This window comes from Onychomys torridus, chromosome 22 (genome assembly GCF_903995425.1).
Source record: "Onychomys torridus chromosome 22, mOncTor1.1, whole genome shotgun sequence".
Lineage (NCBI taxonomy): Eukaryota > Metazoa > Chordata > Mammalia > Rodentia > Cricetidae > Onychomys > Onychomys torridus.
In genome coordinates, this window is record NC_050464.1 from 2,650,351 (window position 1) to 2,675,512 (window position 25,162).

Here is a 25,162-nt window from a genome sequence, read left to right on the forward strand (position 1 = left end):
GGTGCGTGTGGTCAGGTGCCCAGGGTCTGGGGCTCGTCATCGCGCCAGAAGAGGTCTCGCACCACTCGCCCCAGCGCATCCTTCCCGACAGCCGGGCTACCCAAGCTCCTCCCAGAGCTGACTCAACCTCACACCCTCGCTGCAGCGCTGCCGCGGCTGCCATGGCAACCGTGCGCCGCCGCCGCCGCCGCCCCACCCAGGCCGCGAACTAACGGACTCCGGGCCGCGGCTGGCCGGCCCCGCCCCGCCCTACCTCTTGACAGCCCTGACCTACAGGATCTAGGTGGTGAGCCCGAGGGCCCGGCGTGACGGGGAGAGGCGGGCTGCGGCGCCCAGGTGGGCAGTCCCAGTCCGCATCCCCTTAGCGGCCGGACACTAGGCCGCTCCCCCGGAGGGAAAGTCCGAGAGCCGCGGGGACTGTAGCCTCGGTCGCGGGGCATCATGGGTCTTGTAGTTCGGTGGCTCGCCGCTGCGGCTGGGTGACTGGGTCCCGAGAACTACAAAGCCCAGCGGTCCGGAGCGCGGCGACCGACTGATAAGCTGGGAGCGGACCCGAGAGCGTTAATGGGGCTCTTTGTCTGCAGGGGGCTCCGGGGTGGTCGCTGGACCGGGCAGGGTGCGTCGGGCTGGGGAAGCGCAGGTGAGCCGTGGGCCTGAGCGCTGCGCTCGGGCCCCGCAGCCACCGCACTCGCGGCCCCGCCCCATCGCCACCTCGCGGGGCTTGGGCCTCCGAGGGCGCTGCCTCCCGGTGCAGAACCGTATGTATGGCACAAGGTGGCTGAGAGACCCGACGAACCCGTCATTAAAAGGCCTTTTGCCTTTCCCCGTGAACTTCTAGGTATTTCTGCTTATTTTCAAGTAGCTCAGCGCTGTTGGCATATTAAACCCATTCATTAATGTGTGTTCAGAGAACAGTAATATTTAAAAGGATAAGAGTGAGAGCGGATGAACGATGCTACTGTTGCCTGGCGGTGTCTGGTTTTTTTTTTTTTTTTTTTTTTTTTTTCTTTTCCTTTTCTTTTTTTTAAAAACCGTTTTGCATTTTAGCTATGAGGTTCAATATTGTGGACTAATGACCGTCCCTTCCCTCTCCGCTCCCCATTCACCAGCCTGAACGTTGCCTACACATATTTTGGTTCTACTTTGAAGTCTAGTTAAACTTTAAATGGTTAGGTAACTTTTAAAGCAAATAGTTTTTAAAGACAACGTGTGGCGTTATTTTCCTTGGTTATCCTAAATAATTTTTCTTTTCAGAATTTCTGAGGAGCGTGTTTTCAGAATGAAACATGCTATGCCCTATCTTAAAAAAAAATTATTATTACTATTTTAAATGCCATGCTGTGGAACACAGCTTAGCGGCAAGAGCTGAGTGAAAGGCCTAGTGGGAAGGAAGCTGACAGATCTGGAACACTGGCCCTCAGCATCCTTTAAGGTTTCCAATAGATTGATAACCTCACATTTGGTACTATATGGGGTAAGTTGGGACGTTCTGGACAGTGTTATAGACTTACTATTCTTATTGAACGTATGTGTTTTTAGAAATAACAGCAAAAATAAGACCAGGAGCATTAAACTTATTTTCTCTCAATTGTGCTGACATCTTTAAATTTTAAAGTAGTGCTTTTTGTTTTGTTTTTGTATAAGGAGGCAAAATAGGCTGTGAGGATGAAGGAAAGATCTTATATAGTGTAGAGATTTGAGGTCTTAAAATTTTATTCAATAAAAGAAGTGTAAGACTATCCACTGCCAGCTGTTATGTCTGGCAGTGGGACCAAAGGGATGAATAGAAGATGGCCATCTCCTACACAGCACACATTCATTTCCTCACAACTGTGTGGTAGGAACAGTAATTTCAATAAGAACGATCCCATTTATTCAGTACTTATCTGTGTGAGGCACTCTACACAGTGGTTTGCATTGAAGTCCTTATTCAAACCTCACAAAGAAAACGCGAAGCAGTTACTGTTGCTTAGTGATGAAATGGGTTTAGGGAGCTTTTCCAAAGCCATGAACCTGAGACTTCAACCTAGGCGTGTCCAGCTCATGACCCAGGCACTGGCGCAGTTTCCACAACCACTTAGAAGGGCTTGAGGCTGTCCACAGAGACCAAGGAAGACTTGTGGTATATAGTGTAGGACTGGTTCAAAAAGTCAACAATTTGTATCCATGATCATGAGGAATATTGGCGTGTAGTTTTCTTATGTCTGGTTTTAGAATCAGTGACAGTCTTCAAATATGAGTTGAAAACATTCTTTCTTCTTTCTGGAGAGTGTCTCTTGTTGTGGAATATTACTTTAAGATGTGTTACATTCGTTTATGCTGTGGAACATTTGTTTAATGATGCAAAGATGTAATGCATAATTTTATGTTGCAATTTTGTTTAACTCCATAAAGCTGTGGTACTTTGCCTGCCTATGACACCTGATTGGACTAATAAAAGAGCTGAACAGCCAATAGCAAGGCAGGAGAGAGAAATAGGTGGGGCTGGCAGGCAGAGAGAATAAGTAGGAGAAAAAAAGGAAGAGGGATCACGGAATGAGAAAAGAAAGGAGGAGGACATCAGGAGCCAGCCAGCCAGCCAGCCAGTCAGTCAGTCAGTCAGCCAGCCAGCCAGCCAGCCAGCCAGTCAGCCAGCCAGCCAGCCAGCCAGTCAGTCAGTCAGTCAGCCAGTCAGTCAGTCAGTCAGTCAGCCAGTCAGCCAGTCAGCCAGTCAGTCAGTCAGTCAGCCAGCCAGCCAGCCAGCCAGCCAGCCAGCCAGTCAGTCAGTCAGTCAGCCAGCCAGCCAGCCAGCCAGCCAGCCAGCCAGCCAGCCAGCCAGTCAGCCAGCCAGCCAGCCAGCCAGCCAGCCAGCCAGCCAGTCAGTCAGCCAGCCAGCCAGTCAGCCAGCCAGTCAGCCAGCCAGCCAGTCAGCCAGTCAGCCAGTCAGCCAGTCAGCCAGTCAGCCAGTCAGCCAGTCAGTCAGTCAGCCAGCCAGTCAGCCAGTCAGCCAGTCAGCCAGTCAGCCAGTCAGTCAGTCAGTCAGTCAGTCAGTCAGTCAGTCAGTCAGTCAGACAGTCAGACATTCAGCCAGTCAGTCAGTCAGTCAGTCAGTCAGTCAGCCAGCCAGTCAGCCAGTCAGTCAGTCAGCCAGCCAGCCAGTCAGTCAGTCAGCCAGCCAGCCAGCCAGCCAGCCAGCCAGTCAGCCAGCCAGCCAGCCAGCCAGCCAGCCAGCCAGTCAGCCAGTCAGTCAGCCAGTCAGTCAGCCAGTCAGCCAGCCAGCCAGTCAGCCAGTCAGTCAGTCAGTCAGTCAGCCAGCCAGTCAGTCAGCCAGTCAGCCAGCCAGTCAGTCAGTCAGTCAGTCAGCCAGTCAGTCAGTCAGTCAGCCACGGAGTGAAAGTAAGATATAGAGAAGTAAGAGAAAGGTAGAAGCCCAGCGGGAAAAGGGAGCTGGCGTAATTTAAGTTAAGAAAAGCTGGCTAGAAACAAGCTAGGGCCATGCATTCATTAGTAATAATAAGCCTCCCTACGTGATTTATTGGGAGCTGGGTGGCAGGCCCCCCAAAGAGTAAAGCATGAAAACAACCAAAGACAGTGGTTCAATACTCACATGTGAGGCTGTTGGGGCTGGAGTATTTTGGGGAGGCTGTAAATAGTAAACTCGTTTTCCCTGACACACAGGACAGTTGAGGTCGCTCTCTCTTAATGTTTCTGGAGTGGGTTTGGTCTGTTGTGACCTCACAGACTTGTCTGTTTCAGTAAGTTCTTTGGCCTTTCACTCTCTGAAGTTTGTAGTCCGATTTTGGTAATATTTCCCCTTTTTCCTAGCCAGCATCACTAGAAGCTTCCCCCTCCCCCCCAAGACAAGGTTTCTCTGTAGCTTTGCACCTTTCCTGGAACTTGCTTTGGAGACCAGGCTGGCCTCAAAGTCACAGAGATCCGCCTGGCTCTGCCTCCCGAGTGCCGGGATTAAAGGTGGGCGTGCAGCTGTCGCCGCAGCCGCCGCCGCCGCCGTCACCACCACTACCACCCAGCCTCACTAGAAGCTTCTTAATTTTATTGAACTTTCTGAAGAATCTTCTTTTGGCCAGATTGAAGTGTTTTGTATTTTTTTCTGTTTTTTAAATTTTTTGATTGATTTATTCACATTTTACTTTATTTTAGGGACGGTCTCACTCTGTGGCTTTGGCTAGTTAGAACTCACTATATAGATGAGGCTGTCCTTGAACTCAGAGATCACCTGCTTCAGCCTCTGAATGCTGAGATTAAAGTCATGACCCACCTTTCCTGGCATGATTTCTTCTCTTTATCACATTTTTCCTTTCTGCTGCTTTTGGGTTTCATCCCCCCTGCCCTCAAATGAAAGGAGGGAGCTCTGAGAAAACTCCAGCAAACTGCATTCCAGGGGCCAGTACCCAGCGGGCTATTCTGGAAAGACCTGCCAACTAGGGGTGACTTTTGCCCTTTTCTAATAGTTGATAACTCACAGAAATGGAAGGAGATTCCAATTTCAGTGTGTGTACGTCAGCGGTCTTGGGGTGCAGCCACACTCAACTGGGGATGTACGCTTATGGCTGCTGCCTCTCTGGAATGGCAGAGTTGAGTACTTGTGTCAGAGATGAAGTGGTGTTTGCACAGGCTCTGTACAAGTGCGTGATACGCCGTCAGCTGAGTGTTGGTGCTAAACTGAACACCTAAATTATTATTTTTATCAGTGCACACTCCTGTCAGAACAAGAAGAGGTGGAAACATGCAGTTGGAATACTTAGAGCGCTGTGAGGCGGGGGATGAAGCAGTGTGCTTGTGCCATGACACAGGGGCTGTGCTGGAGAGGGACAGTTGGGACATACCACTGTCACCAGAGTGAGCACAATACAACAGACCGAGTCGCCTAAGATTGCAAAGGCCGGCCGAACCAGCAAGCTTTAACATGGATACCTCTCCCAGTCTGTCTTCACGGAACTGAGAAGTGGGAACGAAGCAGGCTGCTGGGCACTTTACAAACAGCTCATTTGTTAGCCAGGCCAGGAAGTCGTTGACCAATGGGGAGATGGATTGCAGCAGGCAACAGAATTGTGTCTGGAGAAAATAAACTTGTTTAAAATGATTAGCCTTTTGGCATGAATGGTTGCTCGAAGCGTTGAGGGCACCATTAATCAATTAAAAACCCAAGGAAATGATTTTGAGTGGTTTGCCTTGGCTCTTGATGAGATGGCAGATGTTAGCAATACTGCTCAGTTGTTTATTTGGGAAGTCATCGCTGAGCTTGAAGTGATTGAAAAGTGAGTTTGAACCAACAGTGTGTGTTGGGAGCATCGAGGACACATACAGTGTTTTAGACACCAGAGCATCAATTCCATACAACTTGAATCTTCGAAGCTGCATTAGAAGGATGCTTGTAGACATCTGTAGAATGGAATTGAGCTCAGGTGGACATGGTTATGACACTATGACAATGGAGCCAGGTGAAGCTTGTGGTTAGCTGTCATTAATTCTTTGGTGTTTTGCAGTTATATATCTATCCCATAGTCAGGGTCTGTGCAGGGTCAGTGTCTGGAATTCCATTACGGATTTAGCTGCTGTCAGTTCCGTAGGCTTGTGTCAAGTGTAGGAGTAACACCCTCCCTCACCTTCACCACATAGCTGCCTGATGGCTTAGCAGTAGGCAGGTTTTAAGCTGAGGATAGAGATGGGAAGTTGTCAGAATGAGGGCAACTGCCCTCGGCCACTCTTATTGAACACCAAGGGCTTGCTTTTGCCATAAACTCGGTAATATTTCATAATGAGTCCACCCTACACATTCCAAGATGGAACAGGTGTTTATGTCAAAGCCAGGACTGCAGGAAAGTATTGCTGCAGTTAGTGTTCCTACACACTGTCAGTATTGTTCAGCTTTCAGAAGTTGGTCAGAAGTCAGTGTCATCTCCTTTCCTTTTGCTGTTGTTTTCATTTTCAAGGGTTTCTTTGTGTAGCCCTGGCTGTCCTGGAACTCTCTCTGTGGACAGGCTGGCCTCAAACTCAGAGATCCTCCTGCCTCTGCCTTCCAAGTGCTGGGATTAAAGGCGTGCGCCACCACTGTCTGACTGACATCTCTATTCTTTCTCATAGTGGCTGTCCGTGTTCTGAGACTTCCAGACTGGTTTTAGCATCTTTTCCAGACATTGATTCAAACTTCCATATTAGATATCCATTTAACTGTGTTGTTGAAGTTCTTTTCAGCTTACTCATTAACTGGTCTTGAATAATCTGCAGAATGCATTGTTTAAATACTCTCTGAGCAGTGACTCTGCTGACCGGAAATCACGTGGCTGCAGCTTGCTAACATTAGGTGGAAGGACCAAACTTGTTGGCACCTAGTCACTTAAGAAAAGACTTCACAGATGAAAATATACACAGCATTATTAAAAACCAGTTAATGACCTGGTGCTTTGATTGAAGGTAGGGAACACTAACTCAGTCCTAAGCTTTGAAGAGAGTTGATTCTTTTCATTAGGAGACCTGCTTTACAGAGTTACTGCTATCTATATTTTTTAATTTTATCACTATAGAATATAGAAAGTTTCATCTCATAATTGTTTATCTGTTATCCTCTATTTTGTTTGTTTTAGTCCTTAGAATTTAAATGTTTGTCCAAACCTTTACTAAAAAGGATGCCAGCCCTTTCGTTATATCAAAATATTTTTCCTACATAATGGTATACCTGTACATGTTAGCAGAATTAATAATGTAAGTAATTTGCCAGACAGCAACCCTAGAAGAACAGAATTCATGGGGAACTTTGTGTTTCTAGGTCTCCTCATTGAGACTTAGCTAGTCATAAACAAGAGTCAAGACTTCGTTGTGACAGGTATGAGCCATGTGTAGCCCAAAGGAAGAAGACGCTGGTTTGACACTCATGGTTTGGGGGCTCAGTTGATGGTAGGCTGGCTCCATGCTTCCAGTTCTTCTTGAGGTAGTGAATTAGGGCAGAAGGGCATGGTGACAGAGCTGTGGCACCTAGGGAGCAAAGAGAATATGTGTCCTTTTCTGTCTGGGTCCCCAGCCTGTGAGATGCTGACACCCACATTCTGGGCAGGCCTTCTCCCCAAGGTTGACTTTTCTCTGGAAACATTCTCCTGGATAGACTCAGAGAAATAATTTACTGATCTTCTAGGCATTTCTTTTTGAAAATTTTTAAATGTATGTGTGTGGTGTGAATGCATGTGTATATGGATGTTTGGGGGTGTGCATGTGTGTGTAGGTGCACTGGCATGTGTGTGAACAAATCATGTGGTGGTCAGAGAGTGACATGAGGGTCCCCCTTTACGTTTCACCCCATGTGTTGAGGCATGGTCTCTCACTTGAGCCCAGAGCTGATTGATTCCATTGTCTATGTTGGGAGAGTCTGGCTACCCAAACTAAAGTGTAATTCCCTAGGAAGGCAGGAGGAACATTTCTACTTTCTTTATTAGACATTTAATTGGCTTGCTCTTCCAGGAGATAGTCAGGTGATTTGTCCTCTCCTAAGGTCCCTTCCTCTGTATTTCAGGACTTTGTATGCTTGTGGTCTTGGGAGGAAAGTGTCTATGCTGAGAAGCCTTGGGTGACTGGGAGACTCTGAGAAAGTCAAGAGAAAAGCCAGCATTGCTGAGCTGAAGGACTGGCCTAGAAACCAGAAGGTCAGAGGGCATTCCTGGCATCAGATGGATGTTCCAATAGGACAGCATCAGTTAGGATGGGGAGATGGCTCAGCGGTGGGAGAGAGCCAGCTCATGAGAGTTGTCTGATCATCTCTTCCCTATGCAGGAGAGATGCATGTTGGAGGAGGACAAATTGAGATTCAGACATCTCTCACAGTTTAATTCATACTTAGTGTTGCTGCATGATGCAGCTATGGCATCTAGATGATGGTGGACATCCATAGGCTGTCTTCCAAAGTGTAAAGTGAGATCTTTTACTCCTGGGGTCGAAGAGTCTCAGCTAAAACAGCGAATGTTAAGATACTTAACAATATTTGTATATGTCTTTTGATGTTATAAAGAAGTAGCCGAGCAGAACAGAATCTCGTGGATGTATCTGACAGAGTTGGTGTAGTAATAAATGAGCAAGGAGCGCTCATGTCCACTTCCCCTCATAAATCAACCAGCTGTCTATCACCTAGGTGACTCTCACCGTTGTCTCCCTGGATGTTCTGTGACCTGTGTATTCATTTACAGAGTTGGAAACTTAGATTTTAGGTCTGTTTTGACTCTCAAACCAGTTTGATGCACATGTTACAAAAGTGATAATGGTTAAAATCAGTGCTAAGAACTTTAAGAAAAGCATTGTATTTTATCCTCAGGTATCTGAAAGAAGATGAATTTGGCAGAGATTTGTGACAACGCAAAGAAAGGGCGAGAGTATGCGCTTCTGGGAAATTATGACTCCTCCATGGTGTACTACCAGGGAGTGATACAGCAGATCCAGAGACATTGCCAGTCAGTGAGAGACCCGGCTGTCAAAGGGAAGTGGCATCAGGTAGGACAGCTCACAAGTGTCCCATGTGCCATGGCGGCCAGGTTCTGTTAACTTGAGGAAGCAGAGGTGGAAGTTAGCCGGAGAATTTGCACATTCTCCTGATTGGTCAGAACACTGAAATACATTTGACATTTCACTCTTGGTGCGGTTCTTGTAGACCACCTTCTCAATGGTCTCTGTGTTTCTGACCATGCGTTTTCATCTTTGAGGGCACTTAGTTGTAGTTGAAGGCTTTCTTAATTTTGAACATTTTAAAATTAGCTACCTCTTGTTGCTTCCCCTCCCTCATTTTTGTTTGTAGTTTTGATCTGTTTCATAAAGGTTTCCTTGAAAGTCTCCTTACAAATACAAATGGACTGGTAATCTAATCAAGACATTAACATTGTTTCTGTCTTCTTGACTATACAACTTGATTAGATAATAGTACAGTTAATGCGAACTTGAATTATAATTTCCCCAATTATTTTTGTAACTTAAAATCCTTTTAAAATGAAAGTACAAAGTCAGACAGCACTTGTCTTTGAAGCTTTGTTTCCTCTGGTGTCTTTCCAAGGCCTCCCTTCATCTCTCCTCAAGTCAGAAATTAGGCTTCACTAAGTTTTGAGGATTAGTTTGGCTTAGTTTCCAGCATAAGATTTACCAAATTGCACTGAGTAAGAACAGTACAGTTGCTGTAACCTGGTTGAAATTCTTGGGTCTCCATTTTTCTTGCCTCTCACAGGCAGGGTGCTTGTGTTTCGAGGTGGGGTGTGTTTCTCTTGAGATACTGGTGTGTGTACCTTACACTGGGTCTGGCATGTAATGCTCCGGTGTACTGTGTTATAGGGCCACACATGCTGGCAGGTTCCTCTCATTGGGGTCCTCCTGTGTTCTTTTCAATACACTGTTCCGGGAAGATTTCTTCTGCTCTGCTTTGGGGTTAAATGTGCTTTCTGATTAAAGGATTACTATAATTGTTAAAAATGAGTTTATAAATACAACTTTCCCCGTCATTGTTTGCTTTTGAGAATTAGCATGGGTGCCAAATTTGAAGACAATACTTTCCACATGGTAGGTACTCAGTTATGTTTTTTAAATGTATGGAAAATCTTGACTTAGCTCAAGCTAAACCTTATCCAGGACTCAAAAGAGTTGAAAACCAAAAGAGGCCGAGGGGAAGGGGATCATAAGTAAGGCTGGGTGGTGTGTGATCCTTTGCAGTGTCTGGCAGTGGCCAGACTCTCAGGGCAAGCATTTCATGCTTAATGACTGTGGGGATGGGAAATGGAGATGGCAATTTTGACCAATTTTATTTTAATCTCTAAGAATATTGAAAGATTTAGCATAGTATCTAAATAACATGTTACTGATGTAAATGCTTGTTTTAATCTATATTAATAATCAGCATCTTTTTTTTTTTTTTTTTTTTTTTTTGAGACAGGATTTCTTGTATAGTTTTGGAGCCTGTCCTGGATCTTGCTCTGTAGACCAGGCTGACCTCAAACTCAGAGATCTGCCTGGCTCTGCCTCCCGAGTGCTGGGATTAAAGGCGTGCGCCACTGCCGCTGGGCATAGCATTCTTTATTAGACACACAGCCTTTCCTTTTGTTAAGAGGCATGTAATGCAGCCTTCGCCCCCATGGCCCGCTGCTTCACTCTATCACTCGGAATAGCTGTTTGTCACATGCTTCTGTGACTCATTTTGCACACTTTGGCTGACACTAAAGAAAGCTTACACTTTGTAGTAATTTATTTATTTGCACTTCTAACGTAACGTCTCCTTTCTTAAGGTACGGCAAGAACTCTTGGAAGAATATGAACAAGTTAAGAGTATCGTCAGCACGTTAGAAAGCTTTAAAGTCGACAAGCCCCCAGACTTCCCTGTGTCTTGTCCAGATGAACCATTTAGAGACCCAGCAGTTTGGCCACCCCCTGTCCCTGCAGAGCACAGGTAAGTGAAACTCGGTGGATAGGAACATCTAGATAACCGTGCTCATAGTGAAGCTTTATTTGAACAGTTTCGCTGAAACATTTGGTGGCGGTGGTGGGGGGCTCATAAGCTTAATATACTTATCATGTTTGTTCCTTGTGGGGTCCAGAGCTTATGTTCGGTCAAAGAAGAGGCATATCCGTGTCCTGCCTTTGCTTTTTTGTGGCCTTATGGTTGTCACCTGTCTGGCCACTTAGCAGTTAAGAAAAGTCTTTTAGACTAGCACCACACCTTGGTGTTTGTTTGAGAAGATTGACCCCTTCCAGTGAGCAGTGGGGAGACTGGATTCATGTGGTTGGGCTGCCAGTGCCTTGGTGTAGAGGGGACACCTGTACTTGTCAGTGGCTGGCCTATCATTGCTTAAAGGTCTGACTCCGTGGGGTGGCGTGGAAGGCTTATCCCCACCAGCTCCTCTGACCCTGTCTACACGCTCTCTTCCCCTGGTTTCTGTCTGTGCACAGGTGTTCTTTCTCCAAGGACTTCCCGTAATTCACCCCTCTGAGCCGCTCATCTTCCTCAGGTGGCTGTCCGCTGACTGAAGCATTTTTCTGGTCGCCTAGGTTTGCAGGTGGCATGCTGGATTTGCTTATCTCTTCAGGATTAGAGGGCAAGCGATGTCAGGCCAGGGCCAAGACTTTGTTTACTTAGAAGCCACACAGCAAATGTCCTTTGCTACACAGAGGCTTGCCCATGGAAGGAGTTCAACACTGAGCAACTCCATTAAATGCAGAGTTAGGAGACCGAGGCCTGGGAGAGCTGGCCGCGTGAGTCAGGTTAGAGCGGGACCTGAGGTCAGGTCTTTGGGCTGCCCTTCTGTCTCTTGCATTGTGAAGGGGGCCTGGGGGCAGAGTGCTGTCCATAGGAAATCTATTTTCCTTTGGTCAGTGGCTGGGGTCATCTGTTCAAGTAACTGCTCTCTTGAAGTTTTCCAAAAGCATTTAAAGGATTGTGAAAAATGGTTAATTTTGTTGTTTTGTTTTAAGACAGGACCTTGCTATGTAGACCAGGCTGTCCTGGAACTTGCCATGTAGCCCAGGCTGGCCTCTCTCTCTGATTCTCCTGAATTAGCCTCCAAAGTGCCAGGATTACATTCTGTACCGTCTCACCCACCTAAATTATTTTAGAATTTCTTCTACTGAGTTACAGGTGGTTTGTGATTTCCCTAGTAAAGGCAGGCACTAGATGAGAATTCTTTTTTTTAAGGAAAATGATGTGTTTTGGGCTTAGGTAGCCCTCACCCCTCAGAGGGCACCATTTCAGGAGTCATGATTATTCTCTGGGAAACTCCAGAGGAAATACTGAAAAAAGAAAGTGAGAGAGAGAGAGAGAGAGAGAGGGGGGGGGGGCTCTGAGTGGTCTGTCAGAACACCACATTGTCCCTGTACAAGTAATTAATGGAGTGCCTCATTTTTTCCTAGAAGTCATTAATTCCAAAATATACTTCTGGCTTAAAGCGAAGAGCTGACAATACATTACCTTTTAGAGTGCGTGCTCTGAATGGTCAGGTCACCGTCGTTAATCTCAGGAGGCAGTGCTACACACAGTAGCTAACATCTGTGACTCAATGATAAAATTGTGGCTAACATTTCCCCATTGATGATTGCCGACCTAGAAACTGCCTCATTACAGGGCCTAACTCAGCCCTCCTGTTGTTTGTCCTTCTTACATGTCTATAACAGAGATTGCTTTTATTTTTATACTTATTTTCAGTCCTTTCTTTAAAAATAAAAGGGAAAGATAAATGCATGGACAGACTTTCTTCTCCACACTAAATTGAAAAAAAATTTGTTTTTCCTATGTGAGTGCTGGGGAGATGGCTCAGTGTGTGCTGCTCTTGCAGAGGATCCAGGTTGGGTGCCCAGCATCCACATTGAGTGGCTCACAGCCACCTGTAAATTGGGGGTCTTCTGGCCTTCATGGCGCGCGCGCGCACGCGCAAATAAAAACTAAAGGTCTTAGAGCGGTTCCCTCATGTATAGCTCTTGTACGTGGTGTGTGCTTCTGTGTCCTCTGTGGATTAGAGACTTGTCTAAAACAGTCTGGGAAAGAGACTTACTTCCACATTGTGTTAGCTCCTTTTGTGTCACTGCCAAGAGCTGATACAAACAGTGAAGCAAGGATTAGTGCTCAGGGCTTCAGGGGGTGTGGTCCATGGCCACAGGGTTCTGCTTTGGGCAGAACACCTGGGTGGAGGAAGCATCTGGCAGAGGAGTGCTTAGTCTTGCCTGGAGACAGGGAGCAGAGGGTGGGGGAGCGAAAGAAGCCTGGGGTAGGTCAGTACTGCTCCAAGCAGCCTTCCAGCCAGCCTTACTTGTAAAGGCTCCACATGGCCCCATCACTGGGACCCAGCATATAACACACGAACCAGTGGGGACGTTCAGACTGTAACACACCTGAAACACAGGCCAGCTCCAGAGGTTGTGGGTTATGGTGTGTGTGTGTGTGTGTGTGTGTGTGTGTGTGTGAGAGAGAGAGAGAGAGAGAGAGAGAGAGAGAGAGAGAGAGAGAGAGAGACGCTTAATACCTAAGTAATGTGGGTCATAATTTAAGACTTCAGGAACAGGTTCTGCCTGTAAGCAACAATGGCCTGCCACAGTGGAGAATGCTTTAGTGATGTGTATGTAAGGCACACATTACTGAAGAAACCCAGTCTGTTGTATTGAGAGGATACAAGGGCAGTCAGGTATTCCTGTGCTCTCAGTTAAAGGCCATGGGAAGCTGGAACTGAACACTGTTTTTCTCCTTTAAAATTCTGTTTTTTCGAGTCTTGAAACAAAAAATTCCACCTGGAGATAATGACTGGCTGACAAATTCTTTAAGGAGACAGTGCCCTCAGTCCAGGTTCTGGATCTGAGCTGTGTGGCTGATGCCCACTTGCTTTGTGGCTGTAGTTATTTGAACTGCTCTGAACATTGATTTCAGTGTCTCTGCCATGGGGAGTCTCTATCTCACAGGATTAAATAAGAGAATTCAATGGTGATGGCCAACAGGTGCTAAATTAGAATCAATGGTCGGCTTTGAAAAAAAGAATTACGGTATTCTTTCAGATACATAATGAAAGAATGGCATAATTAACAGCAATCTCATTCAGAAAACCTCAAGTAATTATATTTTCTCCTTGAAAATCTCTAGAAATCTTTAGTTTTCTGGACCATGTTGGGTAGTCCCAGCAGAGAAAATGCTGAGTTTTCAGGGTTGAAGATCCATGAAGTTGGTCTTCATTTCAGGGGAAGAGGCCACGGGTAACCACTGGTCACTTGCTGTTTCTAAGAGGTCTTTTATGTAAGTCCTCCAGTGACCCTACCAAGTACAGACCGTTCTAGCACACTGATTTAGTGTCCAGACAGTGAGAGTGAGGCTAAGCTGCTTAGTTTTCCAGAGTCGGGACTTGAACCCAGACCTCCTCGGAACCAGCGGTCTCATTTATGTCTGCTTTGTTCTCTGATTTCAGCACTACATCCAGTGGCATTTGTGGCTGCATTTGATATCTAGTCTGTGTCCTCATATCTACTTGTTAAATTCTTACTAATGGTGTTAGAATAAAGAAATTGAAATTGCTTAATGAAATAAACATTAATAATTTAAATGTAATTAAAACATATCCCTGTGGGAGCTTCACACTGAAATTATTATTTTAGTCAATAGAAAAATGTAATTTACTGTTTTCCTACAAAGCCTTTCAGAGATGAAGTGGATGTGCTTAGCCTTGGCTGCTAATGTGGCCAGCCTGTCTGTATTTCTGTCTGGTTCAGTTTATGGAACTATAGTTCAGAATTCCTCTCCATCTTCCAGTTAGATGTCACAGCTCTGCTCACTCTGCAGCTGCTAGTGGTGGTTTTGCCGTATTTTTTAAAGTTAGACTTTATGTGTCATGGATTTGCTGAGTTTAATCACGATCATATTTGAAATCACCAGCAGCTGCTAGACAAATCAAAGCAATCTTTTGAATAAATGAGATACATTGCCTTACATTTGAGAAAATTGAGCTGTAAAAGTAGGTTTGTGATAGGAGGTCAAGGCGAGAGCAGAGTAAGACTCGGAAGAGATGAAGCTGCGGATTGTGTCCTTTGTGAGTAGGTTTCTCATGTCAGTGAAATAATTTTGATAGTCTTTTACGTCTAGGCTTAGTAAGTACATTCTCTTTAACAAGGTGATCTTTCCTTCTGAGGCCTCAGACTGAATCTAAGGTTGTCTGTAGCTGGAACAATAATTGGCGTAGCATCTAGTCAATAAAATATGTTTTCTTTCTTTCTTTTCTTTGTGTGTGTGTGTGTGCATGTGAATGTCCGTGTGTGTGTGTGTGTGTGTGTGTGTGTGTGTGTGTACATGTGAATGTCCGTGTGTGTGTGTGTGTGTGTGTGTGCATGTGAATGTCCGTGTGTGTGTGTGTGTGAGTGTGCATGTGAATGTCTGTGTGTGTGTGTGTGTGCATGTGAATGTCCGTGTGTGTGTGTGTGTGTGTGTGTGCATGTGAATGTCCGTGTGTGTGTGTGTGTGTGTGTGTGAGTGTGCATGTGAATGTCTGTGTGTGTGTGTGTGTGTACATGTGAATGTCCGTGTGTGTGTGTGTGTGTGTGTGCATGTGAATGTCCGTGTGTGTGTGTGTGTGTGTGTGTGTGTGTGTGTGTGTGTGCATGTGAATGTCTGTGTGTGTGTGTGTGTGCATGTGAATGTCCGTGTGTGTGTGTGTGTGTGTGTGTGTGTGTGTGTGTGTGTGTGTGTGTGTGTGTGCCGTTTCAGAGATGAGACTAGGACACTGCACTGACACTCTGCCTTATTCCTTTGAGACAAGGTCCTTCCCTGGAGCTGGAGCTGGGCTGGGCCAGCAAGCCCAGTGATGCTCCTGTCTCAGTTACCCACACGACTACCCTTAAATATTCTCTATTCATCTTAAAAAGTAAATATGACAGATCTTCATCTAGCCTTATTGAAGTAGAGTTTGTATTTAAGATATACAACTTCTTGATTGGATTAGACTGAAATAGTGACTACATCTAAACTCACCTCGCCTCATATAATTTGCCTTTTTTTCTTTTTGTAGTGAGAACACAAGATCTGCCTTAGCAAAATTCAAGTATATAGTACAGGTGGTTAGCTGGGGTCACCTTCATGTATGCTAGATGTCTAGAATTAATTCTTAGATGACTAGAATGTCACTTGTGACAATGTCAGCCTGTGCTGTGGGCTGAGTGCCTGCCAGTGCTCATGTGTTGGCAGTTTATTACCCGGGCAGCAGTACTGGGAGGCTGCATCTCTAAAGAGGGATTGGGTCCTGAGGGTGGGGCCCAGGGAAGGACTAGTGCTGTTAACCCAGAAGGTGGGGTACCTTCCATCATGGAACCATGCCACATGAATGTCCTTGTAGACATAGGTTCCTCAGACTCAGACTTCTCAGCATCCAGATGTGAGGAAGGCCGTAACTGTTCGTTCTGAATTACTTGGTCTTAGATAGTCTGTTAAGTGGCACATAATGGCCTGAGAAGGCCTGTTCCCTTCACGTCAGCCCTTGGGAACCACCATTCTCTCCTCTAGTTCTGTGGTCTGACTGTTGTAGATGGCATTTGTAAATAAGGTCCCATTATCTGTCTTTCTGCAGGTGTTTATTTCACTTAGCACAATGTCCTCTAGGTTCATCTATTTTTTTTTTTTCAAATAAAAGAACTCTCTTCTTTAAAGCTGGATAACAGCCCACATTTTCTTTAAACCATTCATCTAAGTTATTTCCATGTCTTGCTGATGAATGGGATTGAAACAGACACAGGAATGCAGATGCCTCTTCAACACCCCCATTGAGTTTTACTTAGATATGTATTCACAAATGGGATTACTAGATCATATAGTAGTTCTATTTTTAATTGTTAAAGTATTTATTTCTATTGCATGTATGTGGGTGTTTTTCCTGAGTGTATGTCTATGTACCTCTTGAGCACATGTGTGCAGTGCCTTCAGAAGCCAAAAGAGAGCATTAGATACTCTGGACCTAGAGTTCAAGATAGTTGTGAGCCACCATGTGGGTTCTGGGAAGCGAACCCAGGTCCTCTACAATAGCAGCCAGTGAGTGCTCTTAACTGCTGAGCCGTCTCTTCAGCCCCTATTTTTACTTTTTGAGGGACTATTGGTGTTCTTTATGATGGATACACAGATTATATGCCCATGTGGTAGATTTTAACCAATTGTGCCTTGTGGAAGGGCAAGTGAGACTGTATATGTGAATCTGAAATTAATCATTCAGCTTGTTCTGTATAGGTAATTTTGTGATTACAGCCCTAATAGACCTTCTAATGTATTTCATCAGGACCTAGAGGGAGGGGCTAAGGAGAGAGCCCTTTGTGTATAGGGCTTGCTTTGTAAGGATGACAACAGGAGATTGGATCCCCAGCACCACAAAAAAGCTGGACACAGAGGAAGTACCTATAATCTTAGTGCTGGGAGGCAGAGGCAGGAAGATCCCTAGGTCTTATTGGCCAGCTAGCCTAGCTCAGTCAGTGAGCTCCAAGATCATTGATCCATTGAGGAATATACTTGACCTCTGGCGTGTGTGTGTGTGTGTGTGTGTGTGTGTGTGTGTGTGTGTGTGAGAGAGAGAGAGAGAGAGAGAGAGAGAGAGAGAGAGAGCGCGAGCGCTTGGGGAGATGGTACAGTGTTTCTCCATGTACACTTAGGAGACCACTTTTAAGACCCTGCCCAAGTTCTTACAGATTTAACATCAAGGCTGTTAGCATGTTTCTCTGGGTTCCCTGCTAGTTTTAAGTAACTGTCAGCATTCAAAACAAAACAAAAGCTCATTTAATTATGAAAAGGTTCAGTTAAAGCCACAGTCAAGTACCAAGAGAGGAAACTACTGTTTCCTGTTAGTGAGTCCTTCACCTCTGCTCTGCCTCAGTTGTTTCCTGCCTGAGGGGTGGAGGAGGCCACTGTCCCAGTCAGTCACCCTCTGGCTGGTGCACACGTGGGAGTGCTGTGCGACCCATGTGCCCTGTGCTTTGAAAATGCTCACTGTATGCCAGGCGTTCATCTTCAGCCCTGCAGGCATTACCCCCAGAGTTTGGCCTCAGGGATACTGGCATCTCTTCTTAGCTGCCAAGCTCTGCACCAGGTCCGGTGCACGTTGGATGGCTATGGCCCCTGCCCTGGAAGAGTTTTGGTCTTGTAGGTGGTATGAGAGCATACTGTGTGAAATGGATCAAACTTGGTGACTAATGAGATAGTGAGAATGAGAGAGCAGCGGGCTAGATAATTGAGTACCCAGACGAAGCTATTGACGAGGAGTTAGAGGTCGGAACAGACTAGGAGAATAATGGTAGTTATCCGACAGTGTGAGCGAGGTGGACAGACGTTTAAGGTTGTTCTTCATAAGATGCAGTAGGCTGTTCCCTGACACTGGTTCCATTCCCTTAACATTCTGGAGTTCTATTATTTCCTGGAATATGGGATGGCCTTTGATTTCAGATTGTAAGGAGAATGTAGGGAGGAGGGGTGATTTATCTCAATAATAAATGACATTTACTGAGTTCTTTACCTGGCTTATAATTTCACTTCATAACCTCCCAGGAACACAGCCACTCTAGGACAAGGGCTGGGAACCAGATGGAATTCATTCAAAACACAACACCACAAAATGCCCAGTTAGTAATTCAGGGGCTGAGAATCAGCATGAGCTCACCTGCAGCTCAGTGCACGTCTTCAAAACCACACATCCTAACATTTTAAGTGGATATTTGAAACATGATCTGCTGTGAAGCCTGGGCTGGTCTCAAACTCATGGTCTGCCTGTCTTGTTTTTCCAGGTCTGAGATTTCAGGCTTGTACCACTTGAATACAGTGAGAGTAGACTGGCAGAGAGTGACAGGCCGGGTTCAGGTAGACACAGCTGTCCCACTGCCGAGGTCAGAGTTGAGTGGTGCTTGGGAAGAAGGCCTGGAGTCTCTGTTGTTATTCACAGGAAGAGGGTAGATGCCTGTGCTGCCTGGAGTGCTGGACTGGAGGCTGTGGCTGAGACCATGCTTGGGTGAGAAGCACTGCTGCAGGGCCAGTACCCTTCGGGTCTCAGGAGCAGTGGCACTGATGCAGTGGCGCTGATGCAGTGGTGCTGGTGCAGTGGCGCTGATGCAGTGGCGCTGGTGCAGGGGCGCTGATGCAGGGGCGCTGGTGCAGGGGCGCTGATGCAGGGGTGCTGGTGCAGGGGCGCTGGTGCAGGGGTGCTGGTGCAGTGGTGCTGATGCAGGGGCGCTGATGCAGGGGCGCTGGTGCAGGGGCGCTGGTGCAGTAGTGCTGATGCAGGGGCGCTGGTGCAGGGGCCAGAAAGCTCAGTTGGAGCGGGGGTGGGGTGTAGAGAAATGGCTCCCTCCTGCAGGGACGCTTCACAGGAAGGTAACAGCAGGAAAGACTGTGTGAAGGGAAGGCCAGGTACCCAAAGGGGGAGGGCATCCTGTTGGGCTTTGTTCTCCATCTCCATAGATAGCTTCATTGTTCCTCTTATATATGCTTTCTGTGGGAAACATCTGTCTCCCACCACAAAATACAGTAGCCCCTTGAATTTTGAATTTTGGAATTCTAGGTATTTACTACAGTGAGTGCCTAAATTTTTTTGTTTTGTAAGATTTATTTTATGTATGTGAATACTTTGCCTGCTTGTATATCTGTGTACCACATGCTTGCCTGGTGCCTAAGGAGGCCAGAAGAGGGCATCAGGATCTCCTGGAACTGGAGTTACAGATGGTTGTGAGCTACCATGTGGGTGCTGGGAATTGAAGCCAGGTCCTCTGCAAGAGCAGCAGTTCTCTTGAGCACTGAGCCCTGTCTCCAGCCCCTACACCTGGTATTTCTGTGTTAGAAAAGGCAGCTGAAAGTAGACATTATTAGAGACAAATGAAGGAGCAAAGGCAGGATAGCACTGTCCGAGGGACAGACACATAACACGTTGGCCTGAAGACTCTCTGCCTTGCTGGCCTTTTCCTGGCAAGCTGCTGTCTGCTGTTGAGATAACCTGCCTGCCCTTCTCCTTGGTTACTAGGAATCCCACATCCCCAGTCACTGAGCCGCAGAGGTGAGCTCTTGACTGCATTGAGCAACTCACTAGTTAGTGTACACACCATCCACTCCCTCTGGACTCACTAGTGTACATGCTGTCTACTCCCTCTGGATTCACTCTCACCTCTGTGACACTTGCTGTTTCCCAGCTCCATGGGGACTCTTCCTCGTTTCTAGCTGCTGTGGCTTTCACACGGCTCTGCTGCTCTTCTTTGTGTGACTGTGGCCCCTTCCACATGTCCTGTTTCTAGCCCCACTCTTGAGCTCTTCCTGATGCGCTTCATCTCGACCTCACTGGTGCCCTCTGGATGCTGACAAGCAGGAGTGAGGTCCTTGCCACACAGCAGCTTCTATTCTAGGAGGGCTGCTGCCTTTGCACAGACTAGTTGGGGCTGGGGGGAATGGGGGTGTTTCTTCTTAGCTCTGCCCCTCAGGGGCCCTGAGGACAAGTTAGCCAGCTCCACCCTCACTTGCCTCCTCTGTGATTGAGATCAGCGTGGCCGTTCCCCCATGGGTGCTGGGGGAATGAAGTGGAGGAATGTGAGTGCAGGGCAGCCCCCCACAGCTCCCACCTGACCCTCCCCTGGCTGACCACCTTACCTGTCTTTATCAGATGACTCGACAGTCCAACTTAGACTTTATCCTTTTGTACTCACTGCTGCCAGACGGCCCCCAAGGCATGTGACTGGAAGAGCTGGGGCCTTGGACTTGGTCACGGCTGCCTCCCCAGCACCATGTGTGGCACAGTGTGGGCATTACAGAAGCCTTTTTTGAAGGAGTGTGCAGATACCTGCTCACACCTCTCTGCCCTCACTCGTCTCTCTCTCTGCTTCCCTTCATCCTTGCTGACGTGTATGGAGTGCCTCTCCCAGTGAAGGTCTCTATTAGTGGTGAATATCAGTTTTGTTGCAGAACACCGTCTCTTCCTGTTGCTCTCCCCGGTCATTCAGTGCAGAACACAAGGCTGGTATTTATTCACCATGCTCTGATGACTGCTGGTTGCTCTCTGTGTTTGAAAAGCTGCCTGCTAATGCAGTGTTCGTCTCTACTGACACCAGGGCCAGGTCAGTGGTGCTGTGCAGACCCACTAAAGCTCTTTTTGAAAGAAACCTCATGAGTCTCTTGTTTACACAGCCTGGAAGCTGTCACAGGCCCCCACAGTGAAGCATGACATTGTGCAGTGCTGCGGCAATGGACAGAGAAGGACAGACAGAATCAAGGGTGTCCTCTGGGACGCTGACTGAGTCTGTTACACATGGAATATCCAGCTGCAGCGAGAAGGAACTGAAGATGTAGAGAGCACATGTGGACTTCCCACTGGCCGGGGATTAGCCACAAACACCCAGTGCCCAGCAGGACAAGCCCAGGGCAGCCCTTGGAAGGCAGCCTGTGAACCAGCCTAGAAGGAATCTTAGGACATGCTTACCAAGCCAGATGTGTGCAGATGGACTGCATAGGGCTTCTGAGCAGCTGCTAAGTAGCAAGCTGAGAGTCAGGACCGTCTCAGGATTCATGGCAAGTCCAGCAACTGCGGAGAGTCTGCACGCAGCTGCAAGGGCTGGCCTTGCTGAGGGGAGCAGAGGCTTCATGCTGGAGTCGAGTCTAAAGGCTGGACCGAACAGTCATTTACACCATTGCTAGCAACAGGAGAGACCCCACGTGTGCTGAGTGGAGGGTAGTCTCCATTGGTTCCCTTGCCAATGCCCTTGACTGACACAGGAAAGACAGATGTGCATGCACAAATGCACAGATACTAAAGCAGAACTGTACCCGACCACTGTCTATCTCTTCCTCAAAACAGAAAACCTGAGTAAAGCAGACCTCCTCTCTCCCAAACAACAACAGAAAGTTTGCATCGAGATACTAAGAGGCTTGAGCTTTTCTTTCTTCTCTGACAGACGTGGGACCCAGGGCTTGGTGTGTGCTGGGCAAGCATTCTGCTACTGAGCTCCATCCCCAGACCTGCAGCACTCCAAACAGTAACTTATTATTATTAGGTCTTCTTCACTGGTCTCTTCATGTTTTTATTTCATTGACAGAATGTTTAAGTGACTAAGAATGGACCCTAGGACCAACAATGTGATAAAACTCCAATTTCCAAGGTGTCTTCTGATCAATTTGTTGTGAACTCTTCCCCAGTGGACCCTCTCACACTGTTGTTTCCTTATTTCTGTCTTCTCCTGGGGCCACGGTGGGTGGCACTAGCTGTACGCTAAAAATGGCTGGGAGAAGTTAGCTTCACTTCTGGATTCACTGACATTACTAATCACACCTGGGGTTCTAGTGGCATGGATACTATTTCCCACAGAAATGCCTTGTTTATAACACCATGTCAGTGCCGAGTCCTGCCATTTGTAATGTGCTTAGTGAAATGCTGACCTTTCCAGCTAAGTGGAGAAAGTCATCTTGGTTGTAAAAAGAAAACATTTAAACTATGCAAGTGGTTGTGGTTTTAAATCCTGTCCTGTAATGAAAAGGCTGTAATTTTTTCCAAGTTAACTCTTCTTGGTCTAGGACAGTTGGTAGAGTGCGGCTGCTAAGGTTGACAAGCAGCGCAGGCTGTGTTGCCCTCTGTTGGTGATTGATAGTTACTCTTGGCGGAGTAATGGCTCCATGTGTGTAGTAATGGCTCCATGTGTGTCCCCTCTGTTTAATAACTGTATCAGCCAGTGTACCTTAGGGAAAACGGACAGCTTCATGAGTAAGGTGCTGCTGACATACTTGTCTTCGGTTAGTTTTTATTTTACTGTCTCTCTTTTGTCAGAGCTCCGCCTCAGATCAGACGTCCCAACCGAGAAGTGAGGCCTCTGAGGAAAGATGTGGGAGCAGGCGCCCGCGGACTGGTGGGCCGAGCACACCCGATATCAAAGAGCGACAAGCCCGCAAGTCGGGACAAGGACTGCAGAGCGAGAGGGAGAGATGACAAGGCAAGACTCCGGGGTTGAGGCCTTGCAGCCCGGGCTTTGGGGGATATTGTGATCAGGGTTGAATTTGCAGTGGTCCCTACAGTAACTGCACACACACTCACAGAAACACACAGAGTTACAGATGCATTTAGTAAAATGTAGGTGGACCTCCAGGGCCCAAATAAAGACAAGGAGACTTCTAATTAACTATAAAACCTTGGCCTTAGCTTAGGCTTGTTCCCAACTAGCTCTTATAACTTAAATGAACCGATTTATATTAATCTATGTTCTGCCATATGGCTCATTACCTCTCCTCCATACTGTATGTTCAACTCCGAGTCTCAATGGCTTAATCTACATACCTCAGATTCTTCCCAAGTTCCTCTCTCTCCCTGGAAATCCCGCCTATCCTCTCCTGCCTAGCTATTGGCTATTCAGCTCTTTATTAAACCAATCAGAAGGTGCCTTAGGTCGAGACACATCTTCACAGTGTACAAAAGGAATATCTTTCAACAGTAAAGTAAATGTGCACACAGGTACAGAGGTATTTAATAAAGTACACACACACACACATACATGCACACACGCACACGCAGATGCACGCAGACGCACGCACACACATATAGAGGTATTTAGTAAAGTGGACCTTTTGCAGCAGCATCACATGAGAGAGATAAAGACCAGGAGTAACCTTGGCTGTGGGTTGCTGGACGGCTCTGGCACCATTCATGAATCATGAATTCATGAGACAGCCCCTCTCCACTTTTCAGAGTGAGAAGCTGAGGTACAGGGAGCTCCAGTGCTCTCAAGGCTAGGGCTGGAGTCTGAAGACCTCCCCCTCTCCCCCACTCACTGGTAATCTGGATTGGATTTGAGGAAAGAAATCCACAACTGAATAAATCTCGGGTTCTAAGTGTGACTCATAAACTGAGGACAAGGCGACCAAGCAACAGTTGTTGATGGCAGATGTGTTCCTCTGGAGTTGTAAATGGCTTTCATTTGTAGTGTTTCGGAATAACTCTCCAAGGCCTACCCTCTCACTGACATGCTAAGTACTCAGACCATCACTGCAAACCACCTTTCTTATTTCTGCAGTTGTTGAGGTAGAAGAGGTACTGTGAGTCACTGCAGAGATGACTACTGTTAAAAACTAAACGAGGAAGTGTCCCGACAGCGTGAAAGATGCAGTTGTTTCTGATCTGACTACCATAGCCATCCAGAAGTTAGCAGAGACTGGTTCCTAGACAAGGCTGATTTGAAGATGAAGGTGAAGGATAATTATGGGTATTATGGACTCCTTTTTAAAAACATTTAGTTGATATGTTGCAACAGGCTTGAAAAAATGAAATAAGATAGTCCAGAAAAACCAGACTGTATTGCCCATAGTAAAGATAGTAATTGTCTTAAAAATACTTAATTAAGTAAGTTATAAACGTTTAGTTACAGGAGCTCCCACTTGGTAAGTAAGCAGTCTGGCCTCATGGCCTGATGGCGTGTTTTCTGACAAATCTGTTTACAGCACACTTGTGATGAGCAGGTGAAGGGCCCAGAGTCAATCTGCTTTCTGTTCCTTTCTGTTGGTCCTTACCTGTCTCTCCATTAAGAGCCCAGGTGTAGGCACAGTGTGGTGGCACACATCTTTAATCCAGCACTCAGGATGCAGAAGCAGGTGGATCTCTATGAGTTCAAGGTCAGCCTGGTCTACATAGTAACTTGAGACCCTGCCTAAAAATAAGCGAAACAAAATTAGTTATATACACATGCTTGTGTATTCTCATAATCTAGTAGATTTATTACTTTGTGTATAGAATTCTGAGAGCCTTCTATATTCCAGACACTTAGCTTCATAGGTATAAAAAATGAGGATAAGAGCAATTTATTTTGGGCCCATGAAATGGCTTGGCAAGTAAAGGAATTTATAATAAAGTCTGTGAGGGTTCCTGGTCTATTTGCTTTTAGCTTTGTGTGTAGAGTTGAGTGCTAGAGCAGCAGGAGGAGCAGTACTCTCCCCGAGTACACGAGCTCTGTGGTTGCTGCTGGCTCTGTTGAACTCTGTGCTGGTTGCTTCAATTCCTTCTGTGAGCATAGCCTGAAGAGACTGTGGGCCTGTGGGTCTGTGGGCCTGTGGGCCTGTGGGCCTGTGGGCCTGTGGGCCTGTGGGCCTGTGGGCCTGTGGGCCTGTGGGCCTGTGGGCCTGTGGGCCTGTGGGACTGTGGGACTGTGGGCCTGTGGGCCTGTGGGCCTGTGGGCCTGTGGGCCTGTGGGACTGTGGGTCTGTGGGCCTGTGGGACTGTGGGACTGTGGGACTGTGGGCCTGTGGGACTGTGGGCCTGTGGGTCTGTGGGCCTGTGGGACTGTGGGCCTGTGGGCCTGTGGGCCTGTGGGACTGTGGGCCTGTGGGCCTGTGGGCCTGTGGGCCTGTGGGCCTGTGGGCCTGTGGGACTGTGGGCCTGTGGGACTGTGGGACTGTGGGCCTGTGGGACTCTGGGCCTGTGGGCCTGTGGGACTGTGGGACTATGGGACTGTGGGACTGTGGGACTGGGCTTCAGAGGGTCATCACTGTGCATCTGAATTTTAAATCATGATGTGAGCAGTGTCAAAGTGTTTCTTAATTTTTTAAATTTTTCATTCATTTTTCTGTCATAAGAAAACACTTTTTATAAAAAAAATTCTGGTAAATTTTGTGCGATTACCTCTTTTTTCCATTTCTTTTAAAATTTCTAGTAGGCTTCAGACTAGGTCTGAGCTTAAAGCACTGTTTTAAATAAGCATCAGTCATTGTGCA

At 46.8% G+C, this 25,162-nt stretch overlaps 1 protein-coding gene across 5 annotated transcripts in view; it reads left to right on the plus strand.

Moving 5' to 3' along the window:
* Positions 1-52: 52 nt before the first annotated feature.
* Katnal1 (katanin catalytic subunit A1 like 1) overlaps positions 53-25,162 on the plus strand; it is a 53,145-nt gene continuing 28,035 nt past the window's right edge. Inside the window, exons 1-4 of one of the 5 annotated variants that reach the window (XM_036172273.1) lie at positions 53-286; positions 8,297-8,472; positions 10,242-10,402; positions 22,236-22,398. In XM_036172273.1, the coding sequence (XP_036028166.1) occupies positions 8,311-8,472; positions 10,242-10,402; positions 22,236-22,398 (486 nt within the window). In that variant the 5' untranslated portion in view covers positions 53-286; positions 8,297-8,310. Of the gene's footprint in view, positions 337-486; positions 839-7,504; positions 7,635-8,296; positions 8,473-10,241; positions 10,403-22,235; positions 22,399-25,162 lie in introns of those variants that run through there. The other 4 variants (XM_036172274.1, XM_036172272.1, XM_036172276.1 and 1 more) reach the window with 4 other exon arrangements.